Genomic DNA, 18,191 nt, shown 5'->3' on the forward strand with positions numbered 1-18,191 from the left:
AAAAGTTACATATTGTGCCTTTAAGCGGCTACTGGAGGAGTTTTGAGATCTATAGTCAAAATAGACTTAGATAAATGTATTTAATTAAATACTACTATTTTTCACAGTCATCTTTTTTACTTTAAGACCGGGGGAAAAGCAAGGAAAACTACAATTTACCTCAACAAGGCGACATAATGAGCAACACTCGTCTCATTCGTGGAGGTGGAAAAACAAGTTCTTTGTGATATGCAATTTTTTATTGTATTAAAATTTAAATGCAAAAGAAAAGGCATGAGAGTCGGCTGTTTTTGTCAATTTTAAGTTTTAATTTAAAATGTTTGCTATTTTAATATAAGCACATGGTTAAATATTTTACCACTTGCTTGAGCAACTTAATATATGAATCTATAGCCTATGTAATGCATTGAATAATATGTTGTTTAAATTGTGTTTAAACGTGAATGTCTATTAAAGAGTGTATGTGTACAAAGAGATTCGCAATGCTGACAAAACTTTTTTTTAAGAAAAGTTGCTGATAACTTCTGGATTTGAAACACAAATAGTGAGCATGTGTTTGTGGTACAGCCGACAGCCGTGGGTCAGATACACACTTCAAACTCAGCATGTGAAAGCACTAGCTAGCGTGTGCTGCTCCTGCACCGCATTTGCACTGCACATGGAGTATGTGTGAAACGGCGTTAACCTCTGCTTTCTCATCTTACACATCACACTCCACTGTTATGGTGGCCATTTCAGTAGATTTACTCACTAACATTGCTGTGGAAACACAATAAGCATGGAAACTAAAATATGGTAGTATCGTGCTACAGCGCACATTCTATCAGCTGCAGCAGTCCTGGCGCCTTAGTTCCAATACTGTAAAACTCGATGTACATTCACATCACATGTTAATGCAGCGGTAGAGTTACACTCACAGGACACCGCACTTATTCGCAATCACAAAAGTTCATTTCATTGGCGTTCTGATGGACAGGTCATTTCTCAGGGGAGGCAGGGCTTATCCTAGGGGAGGCACTGCCTCCCCCAGGCTCCCCCTAGACACGCCCCTGGATGCAGCCATTAGACTTGTTCGACTTCATGCAGCTCTGCGCAGGGCGATCGGCAGCTGACTTGAAGCAGTGCATGCTGGTTAGAAATTTTGTCCAGAGCCTGTCTATGGAGAGCCTGCACACTCCCTATTAAAGGTGCACTAAGTCACTTTTTTACCTTAACCGAACAGCTTCGGAGTCATTGGAATAGTTATATGACTTGTTTCGGGTTGAATGGTGGTCGTCGCGCATCCCCCGAGCGCCTGTGAGCGGAAAAAACACCCTTGCAACTTTGGGACGGCGGGTCGTGTCAGGAAGTATCGCGTGATATCAGGTCTCGCGATGTAACAAATTGCTTTACGGCACTGCACACAAAGCTAGGGAAGCTTTGTCAGAGGACGAAAGAAAGGAAACGGCAGACTGACCGAGCAAGGAGTCAGACTCGAGTAAATATCGTTCTTGTTGATGGACTAGTAGACATCTTCAGATGTTATCTGTGCCTGTTCGATGTCCGACGCTTTGTAACGCGTTCTGTCAGGAGGAGAAATAGGGATAGCTCACAGATGGTTATTACCGAGAGCCAGACAGTCTCACGGAGGCGATTGGCATCTCACAACTTGCACTTTATTCCCCAGTCGAACTCGTGTAACTGTCTGTCACCTGTTCTACCATCCACATCTTTACTTGATAAACAAAAGTAGGATAAGAATGAGCATCAAACTGAAATAACCCGCATACGGGTGTTCGAGGTGCACATGATACAACACAGACTGCCGACGACAGTTCAACAGGGCGCGCGCAGCTCTTAAAGGGGCCACACCTTATTTCCACTCATTACAGCTTCCATCCTACTGAACAGGTACCGGTATAGAGGGCGGAAGGGATCAGGCCGTGAGTACAGAGACGGCTCTGCGCGAGTGCTATTTACGACAGTAACGTTAAATACAAGTACTCCACAGCGACTCTAGGGGTCGCTGTTTGACAAAAACAGAAAGCTGCATAGTGCCCCTTTAAGTCCTATTGTACCGAATTGTGGTTGTAGTTCCACCAGAGTTCCACTGGGGGCAATCGCCCATGAGTGCAAAATGAATGGGAGTCTATGGAGCTAGACAGCTAAATTTGTCTCTTTCACCCGATTGCCGTTGAGAAATCTCAGATTTGATTGTAGGTTTTACAAGTTCAACATGGGTTAAAGGTCGAAAGTTGAATGAACGAGTACTTATGTCCTTTCGATTTCTTACAAGTTGAGTTGTTGTTGCCCATAACACGCTAGCATTCTGCTAATTAACGCTGATTGGTCAGTGAAGGACTGATTACGACCAGAGATACCGCTTGATGGCATCGTGGCATCCGAAGCGGGACCAGAAACAAACAAAACAAAAACTCGTCTAGCACTTGTATTTACCTGTGTCAGCTGTGTTGTCGCTGCCTCGAGAGAAAAGAATATGCAGAGCGCGAACGCACCAAAGTGACTGAAGGATTGCCGTAAAGCAGTATCTCTGGTCGTACGATGTGTATGACGTCACTGACACTTTAAAAGACTTTTTAAAGCAAATAAGTGACTCTAAAAAATCTAACACCCAGCAGTGTGTAATTTCTTTGCATCTCCTTTCGAATACAACATTCAAATTACTAGACAAAAAATTATATCCTGAGAAAAGTGGATTTTGATGGGTGTAGTGCCATAGACCTCAATTCATTCTGCACTCGCCTGCGAGCACCCCCGCATGGACAGAGACGTGTTACTGCAGCCAGTCCAGAAACCGGAAGTAACCAGAGAGTGCCAATTCTCTTCCTATTAGACATTCTCTGTTTTGTCCTACTTGATACAGCGCTGACGCCACGTGACTGTGACGTATGCCATCAAAGTACCGCAAGAGCGATTCGAGAGTAGCCGGAGAACTCAGCCAGCGCAGCTTCTCAAGAGCGGCTGCAGGAGGGCTGATGACGACACAGCTGTTCTACGATTGGCCGGATTCACTGCATGACAACGATCACGTGTGTTTTGTGTTTATTCGAACACCTTTAGTACCTCTAAAGCTCACAAATCAGTTTTTTATAGCAGTAAACACTCTTTTCATGTAGTTGCGATGTTATGTCATGTTTATCAAATTAAAACTGATTAAAACAGTCACTTCATCTTTTATCACTTCATTGATAGTAGCTTATGTTGAACTTTATTCTTGTTCAAACAGACGATGTACGAAGCAGTATATAAAGTATTGAATGAAAATGTCTCTAAAACATCTGTGTATTATTTGGCAAATATTGCATTTATTTCACTTCAGCTGTGGTAAAGTATGCAAACACCATGTGAGCAGTCACTACGGGAACCAGAAAGTGTCCGACTTCACGTCTCTGTTTTCGGCGGCTACTCTCGCCGATCGGTTACATCCAGCCGCAACCGATGTCGAACACACCTAACGTCTCGTGTCATGTTCTGATCGGTTCCCTTGTTTTATGTGTCATGCTCTCATTGGTTTATTGGTTCATTGTGTTCAGGTGTTTATTGTTATTCATTAGTCTTTGTGTATAAATAGCCCTCATGTTACCATTGTTCTTTTTCTAGCATTATTTAACTTGCTGTAGGTTACTCGTTGTTATGTTGAGGCTTAGGTTGAGGCTTAGGTTGAGGCTTAGGTTGAGGCTTAGGCTCAGGCTTAGGCTCAGGCTTAGGTTCAGGCTTAGGTTCAGGCTTAGGTTCAGGTTAAGGCCCAATCCCAATTCTACCCCTTACCACTTCAATTTCCAGGGTTGTCTCGATTCTCTTTTGGTTGGAGGGGTAGGGGGAAGGGCCAGATAGGCCTTGAAACGAAGATTTTTCGGGACCACACTTCAAACGAAGGGGTATGAGAAATGTACCTGCATACACTGGCTACAGAGGCAACATGGCTGCCAATAATCATTTTCTTTATGTCACATTCAATCTTGTGTTCATATTTACGGTCATGTTTTTCAAAGAAACGTTTGCAAAAAAAACGCTTAAGTTCGCTAACGATAGTCCTGCAACATATTTTCATGTCTGATAACTGGTGAATGTAATTGCGGCAGGGAAGTGGCTTATCTTTTACCGTACGTCTGCTATGAACGCATTGTTTTCTTGTGGTTATATGTGAACACGATATAAACGAACAGTGCTTACACAGTTTCGTGCTTTTTGCAACATGATCAACGAGTCTTGTATGTTCTTGATCAAACAGGGACACCTGAGGAAACCCAGAGGCTCATTCGTTTTTGTGCTGACAACGAGCAACGTTTCCTGAAGTCCAAAAATACTTAGGCGTCGAAGATATCGTCATCTCCATTGTTTTCTGCAAACTTCAGAAGAAAAATGCAAAAAAATAGCTGTAAACCACGCAATTGAGATCACTACAGCAGCTGACGTCGGCATCTTGGAACATTGGCGCATCTCCTGTGACGTAGACGCTAGCGACGACGTATAATGAGGTTTAACGGTGTAGTAGTGGTGTCCCATTTCTTAGGGGAATATTTTCACCCCACGCCTTGCCACTCTGTTTCAAGGGGCAAGGGTAAGGGGTAGGCGAAGGGTTAGGGGTAGGCGAAGGGGTATAAAATAGATTTGGGATTGGGCCTTAGTCATGCCACTGTCGAAACTGTTCAAATTTTGTAAATAAAAGCTGCACTTGGGTTTAATGATAATAATAATAATTTATTGTCATTGCAATGATACAGCGAAATTACATTAGAGCATCAATCGACAGTGCAATTTCATGGAGTGCAAGAGATCAACAATAGCATATTTTGTATACCAGGCACAGCGACAGAAAAACAGTATATGAGGCGAAGAATCATTAGTAACCAGGAAAAATGAGTAAAATTGTGTGTGCTGCAGCGATGCAAAGTCCAGTACACAGTTATTGCATTGGTGGATAATATGCATAATAGACAGATTAAGTGAGATCAACAATAGCACAAAAATAGGGCAAAGCGACATATAACAAACAAGTAACAGGGCATATGAGGCGAAGAATCCTTATTAACCAGAAAATGTGTATAATTTTACTGGCAGCCATATCACCCTGTAGCCCAAGACTGGTTGCCCACTGAAGCTAAGCAGGGCTGAGCCTGGTTAGTACCTGGATGGGAGACCTCCTGGGAAAACTAGGTTGCTGCTGGAAGAGGTGTTAGTGAGGCCAGCAGGGGGTGCTCACCCTGTGGTCTGTGTGGGTCCTAATGCCCCAGTATAGTGACGGGGACACTATACTGTGAAAAGAGCACCGTCCTTCGGATGAGACGTAAAACCGAGGTCCTGACTCTCTGTGGTCATTAAAAATCCCAGGATGTCCTTCGAAAAAGAGTAGGGGTGTAACCCCGGCATCCTGGCCAAATTTGCCCCTTGGCCTCTGTCTATCATGGCCTCCTAATCATCCCCATACACTGATTGGCTTCATCACTGTCTCCTCTCCACCAGTAAGCTGGTGTGTGGTGGGCGTTCTGGCGCAATATGGCTGCCGTTGCATCATCCAAGTGGATGCTGCACATTGGTGGTGGTTGAGGAGATTCCCCCCTTCCATATGTAAAGCGCTTTGAGGTCTCAGAAAAAGCGCTATATAAATGTAACGAATTATTATTATTATAATTGTGTGCTGCATCAATGCAAAGTCCAGTTCGTAGTTATTGGATAATATTAAGTGAGAGGGGGAGTGAGAAGGGAACAGTTCTTATTCAGCAGTCTAACTGCCTGGTGGTAGAGGCTGTTGGCCATTCTGGTGGTTCTGGCTTGAAGATGGTAGCAGGCAGAACAAGCCATGTGCTGGATGGAACCGATCTCTCATGATGTTGTGTGTTCTATGCAGACAGCGGGAGGTGTACACAGATGAAATCTCCGGGAGGACAGACCTGATGATTTTGGAGGACAGTCCAGATGACACCACTCCGCCAGTAGTTCAATCTCCTCCTTGTATGCCGTCTCATCGTTGTTTGTTATGAGGCCGAGCATGGTTGTGTCGTCAGCAGACTTAATGATGTGATTAGTGGGGAAGAAGGCGGAACAGTCATGCGTGTATAGTGTGTAGAGTAGTGGACTGAGCACGCAACCTTGGGGGGCACCAGTATTGATGTGTGGTGTTTGAAACGTGCTTGCCTATTTTCACACATTGAGAGCAATTGGTTAAAAAGTCCAGTATCCAGTAACATAATTACTTGTTCAGTCCAAGGTTACAAAGTTTCAGCAGGAGAGTATTTGGCCGTATTGTGTTAAAGGCTAAACTAAAGTCGACGAAAGTGATGAGTTTTTGTGCTCCAGATGTTCCAAAAGTTTATGGAGCACATGACACATGAGAATTCTGCATCACAAAAATCAAACCACTGTGTACAGGCCACGATCACTGTTTAAAATGGTTGCTCTTTATAACATGATCCTATTTGTAATTTTTCCTTTTTTGTGGGTGAAATTTGTAATTATTACCATAAAGGACTGACAATATGCAAAATACAATTTGACTGAATTTTGACATTTAACTAAAATTAATAAAGCAAAGGAAAAAGATCTTCAAATGATGTAAGTGACGTTTTGATATTTATATGTTATAAAAATGACACCACAGGCTGAATGGGCCATTGGGACTGCTGTGTGGTGACAGCTTTTCACAGGATGTGATTTAGCCAAGACACCCATGTTCTCTGTTCCATATGTTGCTTCAGTCTGATGAGACTTTCAGTCTTAATAATGAAACACCCAGCCCTGCCCTCAATCACACACAAGAGCAGCATGATCTCTCTCTCTCTCTCTCTCTCTCTCTCTCTCTCTCTCTCTCTCTCTCTCTCTCTCTCTCTCTCTCTCTCTCTCTCTCTCTCTCTCTCTCTCTCTCTCTCTCTCTCTCTCTCTCTCTCTCTCTCTCTCTCTCTCTCTCTCTCTCTCTCTTTTAGTAAAAAAGGAAAAAAGAAGTCCATCCATCCATCCATCCATCCATCTTTTAGTAAAAAAGGAAAAAAGAAGTCCATCCATCTATCTATCTATCTATCTATCTATCTATCTATCTATCTATCTATCTATCTATCTATCTATCTATCTATCTATCTATCTATCTATCTATCTATCTATCTATCTATCTATCTATCTATCTATCTATCTATCTATCTATCTATCTATCTATCTATCTATCTATCTATCTATCTATCTATCTATCTATCTATCTATCTATCTATCTATCTATCTATCTATCTATCTATCTATCTATGATATAACAGTCTCGTCTGTTTGTTCCAGTTTGCGCTTTCTTAATATTTGAGGTGGTGACGCCCTCTAGTGAACGGATTACGAAACAATCGATGATGACATTATTGTGCGCCGGAAAACCTGTGTGTCTCATGTCATGACGTCAGCAGCTTGACAGCTTGGTCAGACAGACACTTGTTCTGTTCAATATTTGTTTCTCTGTATTAAACGAGAATTGTAAGATTATGAGCTGAGAGCGCGTTTGCCATTTTCTGTGTATTAACTTGGTACCACATGCTACGCCATGTCTTTCTTCGTAGATTCCGTGATTATGTTCACTTCTCAGGTAAGTCTTATCTCTCTGACATTGTTAAATGCATATCAACATGAACAATGATCCCATAATGTCATTACTTCATTAATTGTACATTGAACAACATGTTACAAAGTTTAAATGGATTAAATTAATTGCTCAATTGATGACAGTGTCCGTATATATATATATATATATAAATATATAATTTATGGTTGTGGATCTTCTCCATTTTAGTACATGTTCCAATCTCTGGCCATCATTCTTCTTAGTAGTTGTTTAAGTAGTTTTGAAGCTGTTTGGTTTGTGTTGAATATATTATTTTTCCACAAAGAAAAGCTTGAAGAATGTATTAATGTTCCAGCTAACACAGTTTTCTACACACAGGTGCTGTTTTTCGGGTTCGGGTGGCTGTTTTTCATGCGGCAGTTGTTTAAAGATTATGAGGTATTGTGCATAAGAGTGTATATTTAACCCAGTTTTGTTGACTCTGGCCTTTCAGCATTTCTCATACAGGTGATCTTTCTCAATTCTTCATCAGGTTCGACAGTATGTTGTGCAGGTGGTGTTCTCTGTCACATTTGCCTTTTCTTGCACTATGTTCGAGCTCATTATCTTTGAGATTCTTGGTGCATTAAGCAGCACGTAAGTATTCATGATTTACTTGATGAAATCATCATTGATGAGAACTGTAGATCAGATGATCACATGCTGTTTGTTTCTAAACAGGTCCAGGTATTTCCATTGGAAGCTGAATTTGTATGTCATATTACTAGTTCTAATATTTGTGGTGCCTTTCTATATTGGCTACTTTGTGGTCAGTAATATACGTTTATGTAAGTCAGTTCAGTTTTCACTTTATATTTCTTAAATTTTCCATTTGCTCAAAGTTTGCTCATGCACCGCATGTTTGATTTCTTCTCTCTTACAGTGCATAGACAAAGGTTGCTTTTTTCATGTGTGGTCTGGTTCACGTTCATGTATTTCTTCTGGAAACTGGGCGATCCTTTCCCTATTCTTAGTCCAAAACATGGTAGGCACTGTTCTTGTCACTTTAAGATGGAATGCATGGATCCAATATACTGTTACACATGCGTTTCTTTCTCAACTGTTTACGTTCACTTAAGACACAAATGATCCTGTCCTGAGGATGCTTACAAAGACAGGCATTTTGACACTTAAGTATGTGTATTTAATCGTTCAAGCCCAATTATGCGGCCAAAAGAACTCAGTTCAGTACTTACATGCTTTATGAGCAGCGGCTTTATGTGCGCACGTCTCTCAGACAGCGCTCAGAAACAGTGGCTGCATGCGAAATCGCATACTCTGTTGAGTAGGTACTTATTTTGAATTAGTAATTTCTTAACGACCGCTAAAAAGGTATGTTCTATATAGTATATGTGACCTTGGATCACAAAACCAGTCATAAGTCACACGGGTATATTTGTGGCAGTAGCCAACAATACATTATTGTATGGGTCAAACTGATCAATTTTTCTTTTATGCCAAAAATCATTAGGATATTAAGTAAAGATCATGTTCTATGAAGATATTTTGTAGATTTCCTACTGTAAATATATAAAACATTTATTTTTGTGAGTGAATGCAGCACAATCGCGAACATGAATGACAACTTTAAAGGAGATTTTCTCAATGTTTTGATTTTTTTGCACCCTCAGATTCCAGATTTTCAATAGTTGTATCTTGGCCAAATATTATCCTATCCTAACAAACCATACATCAATGGAAAGCTTATTTATTCAGCTTACAGATTATGTATAAATCTCAATTTCAAAAACTTGACCCATGTGACTGGTTTTGTGGTCCAAGGTCACATATTTGTATGTGTGTAGTATGAATGTAATTCGGACATACAGTCCAAAATCTCTACCAGTTAACATATTTCTACTGGTTAATCGTGTCTAGCGGTATATCACCCACCCCTACTATGTATTTTTGAATGAAACAGGATATTTAACAAGAAAAAACAACAACATAGAATTGATTGGTATATGCAAAGTCTTTTTTTTTTTTTTTCAAAGTAGATTATGAGAACATTTTGAATAATGGACATCAGTGAATCATGCACATTAAGTGTGCATTAAGAAAGTAAACATATTAATAATATAAATTATGTTTTCCAGCTCAATATGTAGATGTATATCTCTTTCTTGTGTTCTCAGGCATTCTGTCCATAGAGCAGCTGATCAGTCGTGTGGGGGTCATTGGGGTCACACTAATGGCTCTTCTGTCTGGCTTTGGTGCTGTAAACTGTCCTTATACATACATGTCTTATTTCCTGAGGTAACTTTGCTCTCAGACACATATAATACATACAATAACATAGAAAAGAGTGTTGTATTGTATTTTCTTTTTTTATGCTAGATATTTGTTTGGTTTGTTTGCTCAGAAATGTGACGGACAGTGATATCCTGGCCCTGGAGAGAAGACTGCTCCAGACTATGGACATGATTGTCAGTAAAAAGAAAAGGTAAGCGATATAATCAGTTCACTCTCAACATTAGTCACCCATTACATAAAGGCTATTACTGTTCAAAAGTTTATATATAATATAATATATTTATATTTATATATAAAAAGCTGAATTTCCAGCATCATTACTCCAGTCTTCAGTGTCTCACATAAACCTTTAGGAATCATTCTAATATGCTGATTTGCTGCTCAAGAAACATTTATTATTATTATTTGCTGCTTAATATTTTGTGGAACCAGTGATACATTGATACAAGGTCAAAAGAACGGCATTTATTTGAAATATAACTCTTTTGTAACTTTATTACTCTTGTCACTTTTGATCACCTGAACCCTGAATAAAAATATGTATTTCTTACAAAAAAAAAATCCTACTGACCTAACACATATGGATGTTATATGAACATACAAAGTAAATAATTTAAGAACATAAGTTTTTGTATTCAAGAGTTTTATCATAACAGAATAATATTTTTATTTTTAATAAGTTTTTAATTTCTCTTTATAGGATTGCCATGGTAAGAAGGCAGATGTACCAGCGTGGAGAGGAGCAGAATAAACAGACAGGATTTTGGGGGATGATAAAGAGTGTGACCTCCTCACCATCAGGCAGTGAGAGTATCCTTAATGACCCGGTTTATTTGAGACAGCAGTTACAGGCCTTCTTCTGTCTCATTTAGGAGTGAAACAGCAACTGGAGAGTTACTGAGATCGTGTATATTAATCATCATTGTGCTCTAAGTGTCTGAGCAAAGAGCTTAACACCTGTTCACTCCTAGAGGACTGCCTCAACAATTTACTTTAAAGCATTAGTTAATGGGCAGTAAACTATGTTTGTGTGTGGTCTGGTAAACCTTACATTACGGGGACAAAATGGCCCCACAAAGATAGCAATATCTGAAATCCTTGTCCTTGTGGGGAAAGTTTTGGTCCCCATGAGGAAAACCGCTTATAAATCATACTAAGTGATGTTTTTTGAAAATGTAAAAATGCTGAAGGTTTTCTGTGATGGGTAGGTTTAGGGGTAGGGTTAGTGTAAGGGGATAGAATATACAGTTTGTACAGAATAAAAATCATTATGTCTATGGAAAATCTCCATAAAACATGGAAACACAGTGTGTGTGTGTGTGTGTGTGTGTGTGTGTGTGTGTGTGTGTGTGTGTGTGTGTGTGTGTGTGTGTGTGTGTGTGTGTGTGTGTGTGTGTCTGTGTGTCTGTGTGTCTGTGTGTGTCTGTGTGTGTGTGTGTGTGTGTCTGTGTGTGTCTGTGTGTGTCTGTGTGTGTGTGTGTGTGTGTGTGTGTGTGTGTGTGTGTGTGTGTGTGTCTGTGTGTGTGTGTGTGTGTGTGTGTGTGTGTCTGTGTGTGTGTGTGTGTGTGTCTGTGTGTGTGTGTGTGTGTGTGTGTTAAATAGACTGGTTAACCAGCTGGCTAAAAGCCATGGTTCTCAAAAACTGGTTTTGAAATACACATTTTTAGTTTTGACAAAAGCACAGTCAAACATTGAAATGTATTCATATTTTTAATTCAAATTGGCTATAAACTATTAAAACTTGTTTCCACCATGCAATAAAAAAATAAAAAAGGACTTTTTATTTGACAATTCTTGCAATTGTGAGATTACGTCTTGCAATTCGGAATTTTTTTTCTCAGAATTGAGAGATATAAACTCGCAATTGCAAGTTATGAAGGACTAATTGTGAGATACAAAGTCACAATTACCTTTTTTTTATAATTGTATTCCGTGTCAGAAACAAGCTTCCACAATAAACCTAAATTTAACGTAGTCAGAATTGTATTTTCTTTCACTTCATGTTGTATTACAGTATTTGTTGTTTTCGACACTGAGAGCACCCTTTTTTTGGGGTTGTGATGCACTGGTTTAGGACCACAGGCTGAAACTTTGTTTGCTATGACTTGTGGTTATGACCTCTGAGGGATGTTTCTTAACTCTGGCCCTGCAGATCTTTCCCTGATCCAGCAGGAAGTGGATGCTCTGGAGGAACTCAGTAGACAGCTTTTTCTGGAGACCGTGGACCTGCAGGCCACCAAGGTATTTATCAAATGAAATACAGTGCCTGAGGTTTATTTATATCCCCCTTTTTCCTACGCCCCATGGCGCTTTGCATAAATTATGGGAGCAACTTCCATTAAACTGTAAACAATCAACGAAAGGCTTGCTCTATGAACGCAATAAGCATTTTCAAAGACTGGATACAATGAGATGGCATTATTCTACTCAACCTTCAACCATGGAACATTAAAAGGACATTTAAAAAGTGTAAAAGCATTAACACATTTCTACCACAGACCATGAATTACCCCCGATTATTTCTGCAGCAACATTACGGACGTGTTAAATGTCTGTATTATGCCTTAATCAAAAATGTTAATTAACTGGACATTGTAATCTGAACGTGAGAACATGAAGGAAATTGTACAGCTCATTCAGTCAAACTGATGGATACGGATTATTTGTATCGCAACTTTATGATTTGAAATTATTTGTTTTAGTCTTTTGTCATAATTGGCTTTAAAATATCTAGTAATACTTTTTTTTTTTTTGTCAAAATATGTGGGAGCCCTTTATATAAATAAAAATAAATATTAAAAGCAGTACATGAACAGTCTTATGTCTCTGTATCCAAAGGAACGGATAGAATACTCAAAAACATTTCAAGGGAAATACTTCAACTTCTTGGGTTATTTCTTCTCCATCTACTGTGTGTGGAAAATATTCATGGTAAGAATAGTTTTCTCACATTATGTTTGGCATGTACTAATAGAGTATTGTGATAATGAATCTCAATCAGTGATGTAATGTGTTCTTCGTAGGCCACTATAAACATAGTGTTTGACCGTGTTGGGAAGACTGACCCGGTGACAAGAGGAATCGAGATCACAGTCAACTACCTTGGAATTCAGTTTGATGTACGTTATTATCACCATTAACTTAAACTGCTTTACATGTTTTGGCTAACTAAATCTCCATTAGACTGAGTCTTCATTTTTTCTTTCTTTTTTTTTACTCAAATTTTGTAACTCAGCATTGAATTGTTTTGAAAGTCTCTCAAGCTCACCAAGCCTGCATTTATTTGATCAAAAATACAGTAAAACAATAATATTGTGTAATGTCATTTGAATTTAAAAACAACTGTTTCTTATTCAGATATAAATTAAAATGCAATGTATTCCTGTGATGGCAAAGCTGAATTTTCAGCAGCCATATTTGAAATCATTCTAATATGCTGATTTGCTGCTCAAGAAACATTTCTTAAATATCTTATTACTATCAACTTTTTGTGGAAATGGTGAGGCATTTTTTTTTTTCAGTTCAAAAGAACAGCATTTATTTAAATGTGACCCTGGATCACAAAACCAGTCTTATGTTGCACAGGTATATTTGTGGCAATAGCCAACAAAACATTGTATGGGTCAAAATTATCGATTTTTCTTTTATGCCAAAAATCATTAGCATATTAATTAAAGATCGTGTTCCATGAAGATATTTTGTAAATTTCCCACCTTAAATATATAAAACATTTATTTTTGTGAATGGATGCAGCACTATCGCCAATAGAAATGGACAACTTTAAAGGCGATTTTCTCAATGTTTCGATTTTTCTGTACCCTCAGATTCCAGATTTTCAAATAGTTGTATCTCGGCCACATATTGTCCTATCCTAACAAACCATACATCAATGGAAAGATTATGTATTCAGCTTTCAGATGATGTATAAATCTCAATTTAAAAAAAATACACATAAGACTGGTTTTGTGGTCCAGGGTCACAAATTAGAAATCTTTTGTAACATTATGACACTTTTGAACAATTTAATGCATCCTTACAGAATAAAAGTATTAACTTCCTTTTTTTATTCCTTACTGACACAAAACTGATCCTTTTTTCAAGGATAACGTTTGGTGATGCTAGAGGTGCATAAATCATCCCTTCACCTTCATCCTCTTGTGTTTCTCTGCCTCCTATTGGCCAGTATATAAAACATATCAGACAGATCAGATCGCATTGTCACAGAAGGACAAATGACCACACCAGTTGTTTGTTTACTTTTTTAATGATAGTAAATGATTACATTTGTTATTCCACAATCATGTGCATAATCGCTGTGTACTAGTATCTGCCCTAATAGACTTTATACTCATGACTGCGGTTGTATATGCAAGCTGTGATTGTGTGTGCTGTGTCAGCTGACATTTACTGCTTTGGTTGGCAGTTAATTGTTCCCCAGCCTGTTTAATGACGTTTAATCTTTCCCCATGAGGAGGTAATGATTCAGCCTCTTAAACATGTAATCTTGGTCCGGCTTCACTCTCGCTCTTTACTGCTAAGCACAAATGCTGCTCATCCCTTTTCTAATGGATAAAGCCTCTTAATTTATGTGCAGAAGAACTTAAACCTCTGTTTTCCCACAGGTCAAGTTCTGGTCTCAGCACATTTCCTTTATCCTGGTGGGAATCATCATAGTCACGTCCATTCGAGGCCTTTTAATCACACTCACAAAGGTAATGAAGGATGAACATGTTTTTTTGTTTTTTTTTTCTCATTCAGTCTTATCACTTAGGGGAAAACAGTCACGTATTACATGTGCGTAGGCGTGTTGGTTCAGCCGGTGTAAAGGGAGAAGATTATATCCTTGAGCAACTGCAACATGGTATTGGCCGAATTCAGTTTCTGAGAAGCATTAATGATGTTCAAAGCTCATAAAAAGCAGTTTTTGGGTAATCTCTTTCTTTTGTTCACAGTTTTTCTACGCCATCTCCAGCAGCAAGTCCTCCAATGTCATTGTGCTCGTCTTGGCACAGATCATGGTGAGACATAATATAAAATAGACCAGAAATAACTGCACTATTTTAGAAGGACAACTTTTGTTAATTTAAGACACATTCATACATCAGCAAAAGTTGTTATACTGATAATTATTTGTACATTACAGTCATGGAAAATTGTTATATATTTCATATATATATTTCATATACATATATATGTATACATACTATTTTTATCTCCACAAAATGTGTATTAAATTAATAAGTGACAGTGAAGACATTTACGTTTCACTAGATTTATATTTAAAATAAATGCTCTTCTTTTGAACTTACTATTTATCAAATAATCTTGAAAAAAAAAATTCATGATTTCCACAAAATATTAGTTTTTATGTTTTTCCACAAAATAATTGATCAAAAAGTGATAGTGATAGACATTTGTGTTTTGAATGATTTCGGTTTCAAATAAATGCTGTTCTGGTAAACTTTCTATTCATAAAAAATAAATAAAAATGTTGTACAGTTTCCAGAAAAATATTACGCTGCACAGCTGTTTTCAACATTGATTGTGCAGCAAATCAGTATATCAGAATAATTTCTAAAGGATCATGTGACCGAAGACTGGAGTAATGATGCTGAAAATTCAGCTTTGCCAACACAGGAATAAATTACATTTTTAAATATAATCTAATAGAAAAAAAATTATTTTACAATATTGCAGTTTTTCGATGTATTTTTGATCAAATAAATGCAGCTTTGGCGAGCATAAGAGATTTCTTTTAAAAACGTAACATTTTTACTGACTCTGGAAGTGTAAAAACTGTTCAGTGTGCAGCAGAAATAATAGATAACTGATTAATAATTTTTAATATATATATATAATATATGCAAATTAAAAATAGTTTAATATTATGTTATAATCAATATTATCTCATGAAAAAAAATATATGACTGATAGAAACTAATATAGTCTCCAATATATTGTGAAAGGAATCATAAAGAAACATTCCTGGTTCCAATTCTAAATTAATTTACCAATATATGTTCAAGAACCATTAAAAGCGTCAAAAGTCATAAAAACTTTTGGTTCCAGTATTGTTTAAAAAAGTGCAACTGTTTTTGATTCCCAACTGTTAATATTGTAAATCCTCACTATACGCAAAATGGTGTGGCATCTCACTCTCTCTCTCTCTGCTGTCTATTTGTAGGGCATGTATTTTGTGTCGTCGGTGCTCCTGATGCGGATGAGCATGCCTTTAGAGTACCGCACTATAGTGACTGAGGTACTGGGAGAACTGCAGTTTAACTTCTACCACCGCTGGTTTGACGTCATCTTCCTGGTCAGCGCTCTCTCCAGCATCCTCTTCCTCTACCTGGCCCATAAACAGGCACCTGAGAAGCACATGACCCTGTGACCTCACAAGTGACCTCATCAGAGAGACAGACACACAGGACTGAAATGTGCCTTTTCTTTTGAAGGACTTTCATGCCTCTATCCTGTAATGAGCATTATTGGGTCTGTATTTCCTGAATCAGGAGGGGCCCAGAGACAGTGTTTATTTGACTTTGGGTTTAAAGACTGTGATGCTGGTTCACTGTATCATTTGAATAGACTTATATTATTGGAGGGAACAAAACTGCATACAATATTGGTGTAATATTTTATAAAGAGCCCAAAAATTCCCATACCAGGTGTTATGTTTTCCACGGTAGGTGGAATAACCCATCATACTGTACTAGTTTGTTTGGCATGAAATCAGCCTCGAACCATCTTTTAGCATTAATAGACAACACATACTATCTCAGCAACACCCAGAGATGTTTCAGTGGACTGTTGGACTCTTGTTTTTCTTACAAGCCTGTTAATCGTTACTATCATTTCATGTCAAGAATGATTCACATGTTGATATTTTGTGAGTGAGTGAGTGAGAGTCATAATCTGAAATCACACTGGCATATATGTTAGTTTAGGGCTATTGTGTTATTCTTTTGTGTTAGATGGACGGGTGCTTTTGATTTACTAAAAAGGCTCTGCCAGAGATGTAACCGTCTGGGGTTTATGCTCAAATGAAGTCAGCTCAGAATTCAATTAAAAGGCTTTTCAAGCATTTCCAGTTTCTTAAAGGTGCATTTAGTAGTTTGGTGCTGATTTAAAAGGTTTTACATATTAGGAGATAAAGTGTTTTAGTGAAGAACCATCTAAATTGTGTACACTCACATGAGCTGAAGGCTGTACTCTGCATACTTTTTTTATAAAAAGTGTTTTAAATATGCATGTTGCAAGTCTCTCCCCTCAACGTATTTCACCATTTTGAAGTGACGTGACCGGTGATGTTTCTCTAAGGGCCGCATTTTAAAGATCTGAAGCGCAAGTATCAAACGCGAAACGCAAGTAACTTTGTGGGCGGATCTCGGGTTGGTCTAAAATGGGTTGGTCTGAAGTAGCTACATTACTCATAGGTGTGGTTTGGGCATAACCTGAAATAAACCAATCAGAACGTCATCTCACATTCCATTTAAAAGCAGGCGCGCTTGTTCCATGGTGGATTGCTATTATAATGGCGGATTTGCCAGGAGCACGCCAGGAGCGGTTCACAGCCGAGGAGACTGACGTTCTCGTCAGGGCCGTAAAACACAGAGAAGTGACATTGTATGGGGATGGGAGAAATCCACCCAAATTATCTTCGGTTAAACAGACGTATAATAATTTGGGTAAATGTGTAAGCTAGATGTGTGCCTATTTTTTCACATCTTCATGGACACCACAATGATTTCACTTGTGTGGTAATATTTTTCCTTGTAATTATGTATGGTTTGCAAAATTGGAACTGCTGCGTCTGTGTATGCAAAGTGTATGTGCAATGTGCACATGCTATATTATGGCCAAGCATGTGCCCTTAAAATAGCATCTGAATAACGCACCACTGACTTTAGACTAGGTTTTTCCTGGTCAGTGGCGGAAATGTTTTCTGAAACTGCAAAATAGCACCAGGGAATGTTTGCGCTGGAACACGCCTCCTCTTTTCGCTGATTTTCCCTAATTTACCAACGTGCGTCTGTGGAGGGAAAAGTCCGCTGTGCATCGGGTGCAAAATAGGAATAATACATGCGTCAGTGTACAAAGTCAATTGCGCTGGGTTCAAGATAGCGCCCTAAATGTCTCAGAGATTTCTTACATTTATTGGCTGCCACCTCTGAAGAAATGCTAGCATAGTGTTGTTTGGTGATGTGAAGAGTGAAAATTAGACAGTTAATTGTTGCATCTACCTTCCTGCAGAGTTCAGTTCCAACCCTTTTCCAACACATCTGTAATTATCAAGTGCTTCTGAAGTTCTTATTTAGCTGGTTCAGTTGTGTTTGATCAGGGGTGGAGCTAAACTTTTCAGGAAGTT

At 38.5% G+C, this 18,191-nt stretch overlaps 1 protein-coding gene across 1 annotated transcript; it reads left to right on the forward strand.

The window, feature by feature from the left end:
• Positions 1–7,340: 7,340 nt before the first annotated feature.
• LOC308692244 (Golgi pH regulator) lies at positions 7,341–16,909 on the forward strand. Its single transcript, XM_081368074.1, has 14 exons — positions 7,341–7,555; positions 7,910–7,969; positions 8,064–8,167; positions 8,252–8,358; positions 8,454–8,555; positions 9,706–9,826; positions 9,933–10,013; positions 10,524–10,633; positions 11,976–12,064; positions 12,662–12,754; positions 12,847–12,942; positions 14,446–14,535; positions 14,776–14,841; positions 16,008–16,909. The coding sequence occupies exons 1-14, from the start codon at positions 7,514–7,516 to the stop codon at positions 16,212–16,214; spliced, it is 1,368 nt and encodes a 455-aa protein (XP_081224200.1). The 5' UTR covers positions 7,341–7,513; the 3' UTR covers positions 16,215–16,909.
• Positions 16,910–18,191: the final 1,282 nt, after the last annotated feature.

The sequence above is a fragment of the Scardinius erythrophthalmus genome, assembly GCF_964197995.2.
Source record: "Scardinius erythrophthalmus genome assembly, chromosome: 6".
NCBI lineage: Eukaryota > Metazoa > Chordata > Actinopteri > Cypriniformes > Leuciscidae > Scardinius > Scardinius erythrophthalmus.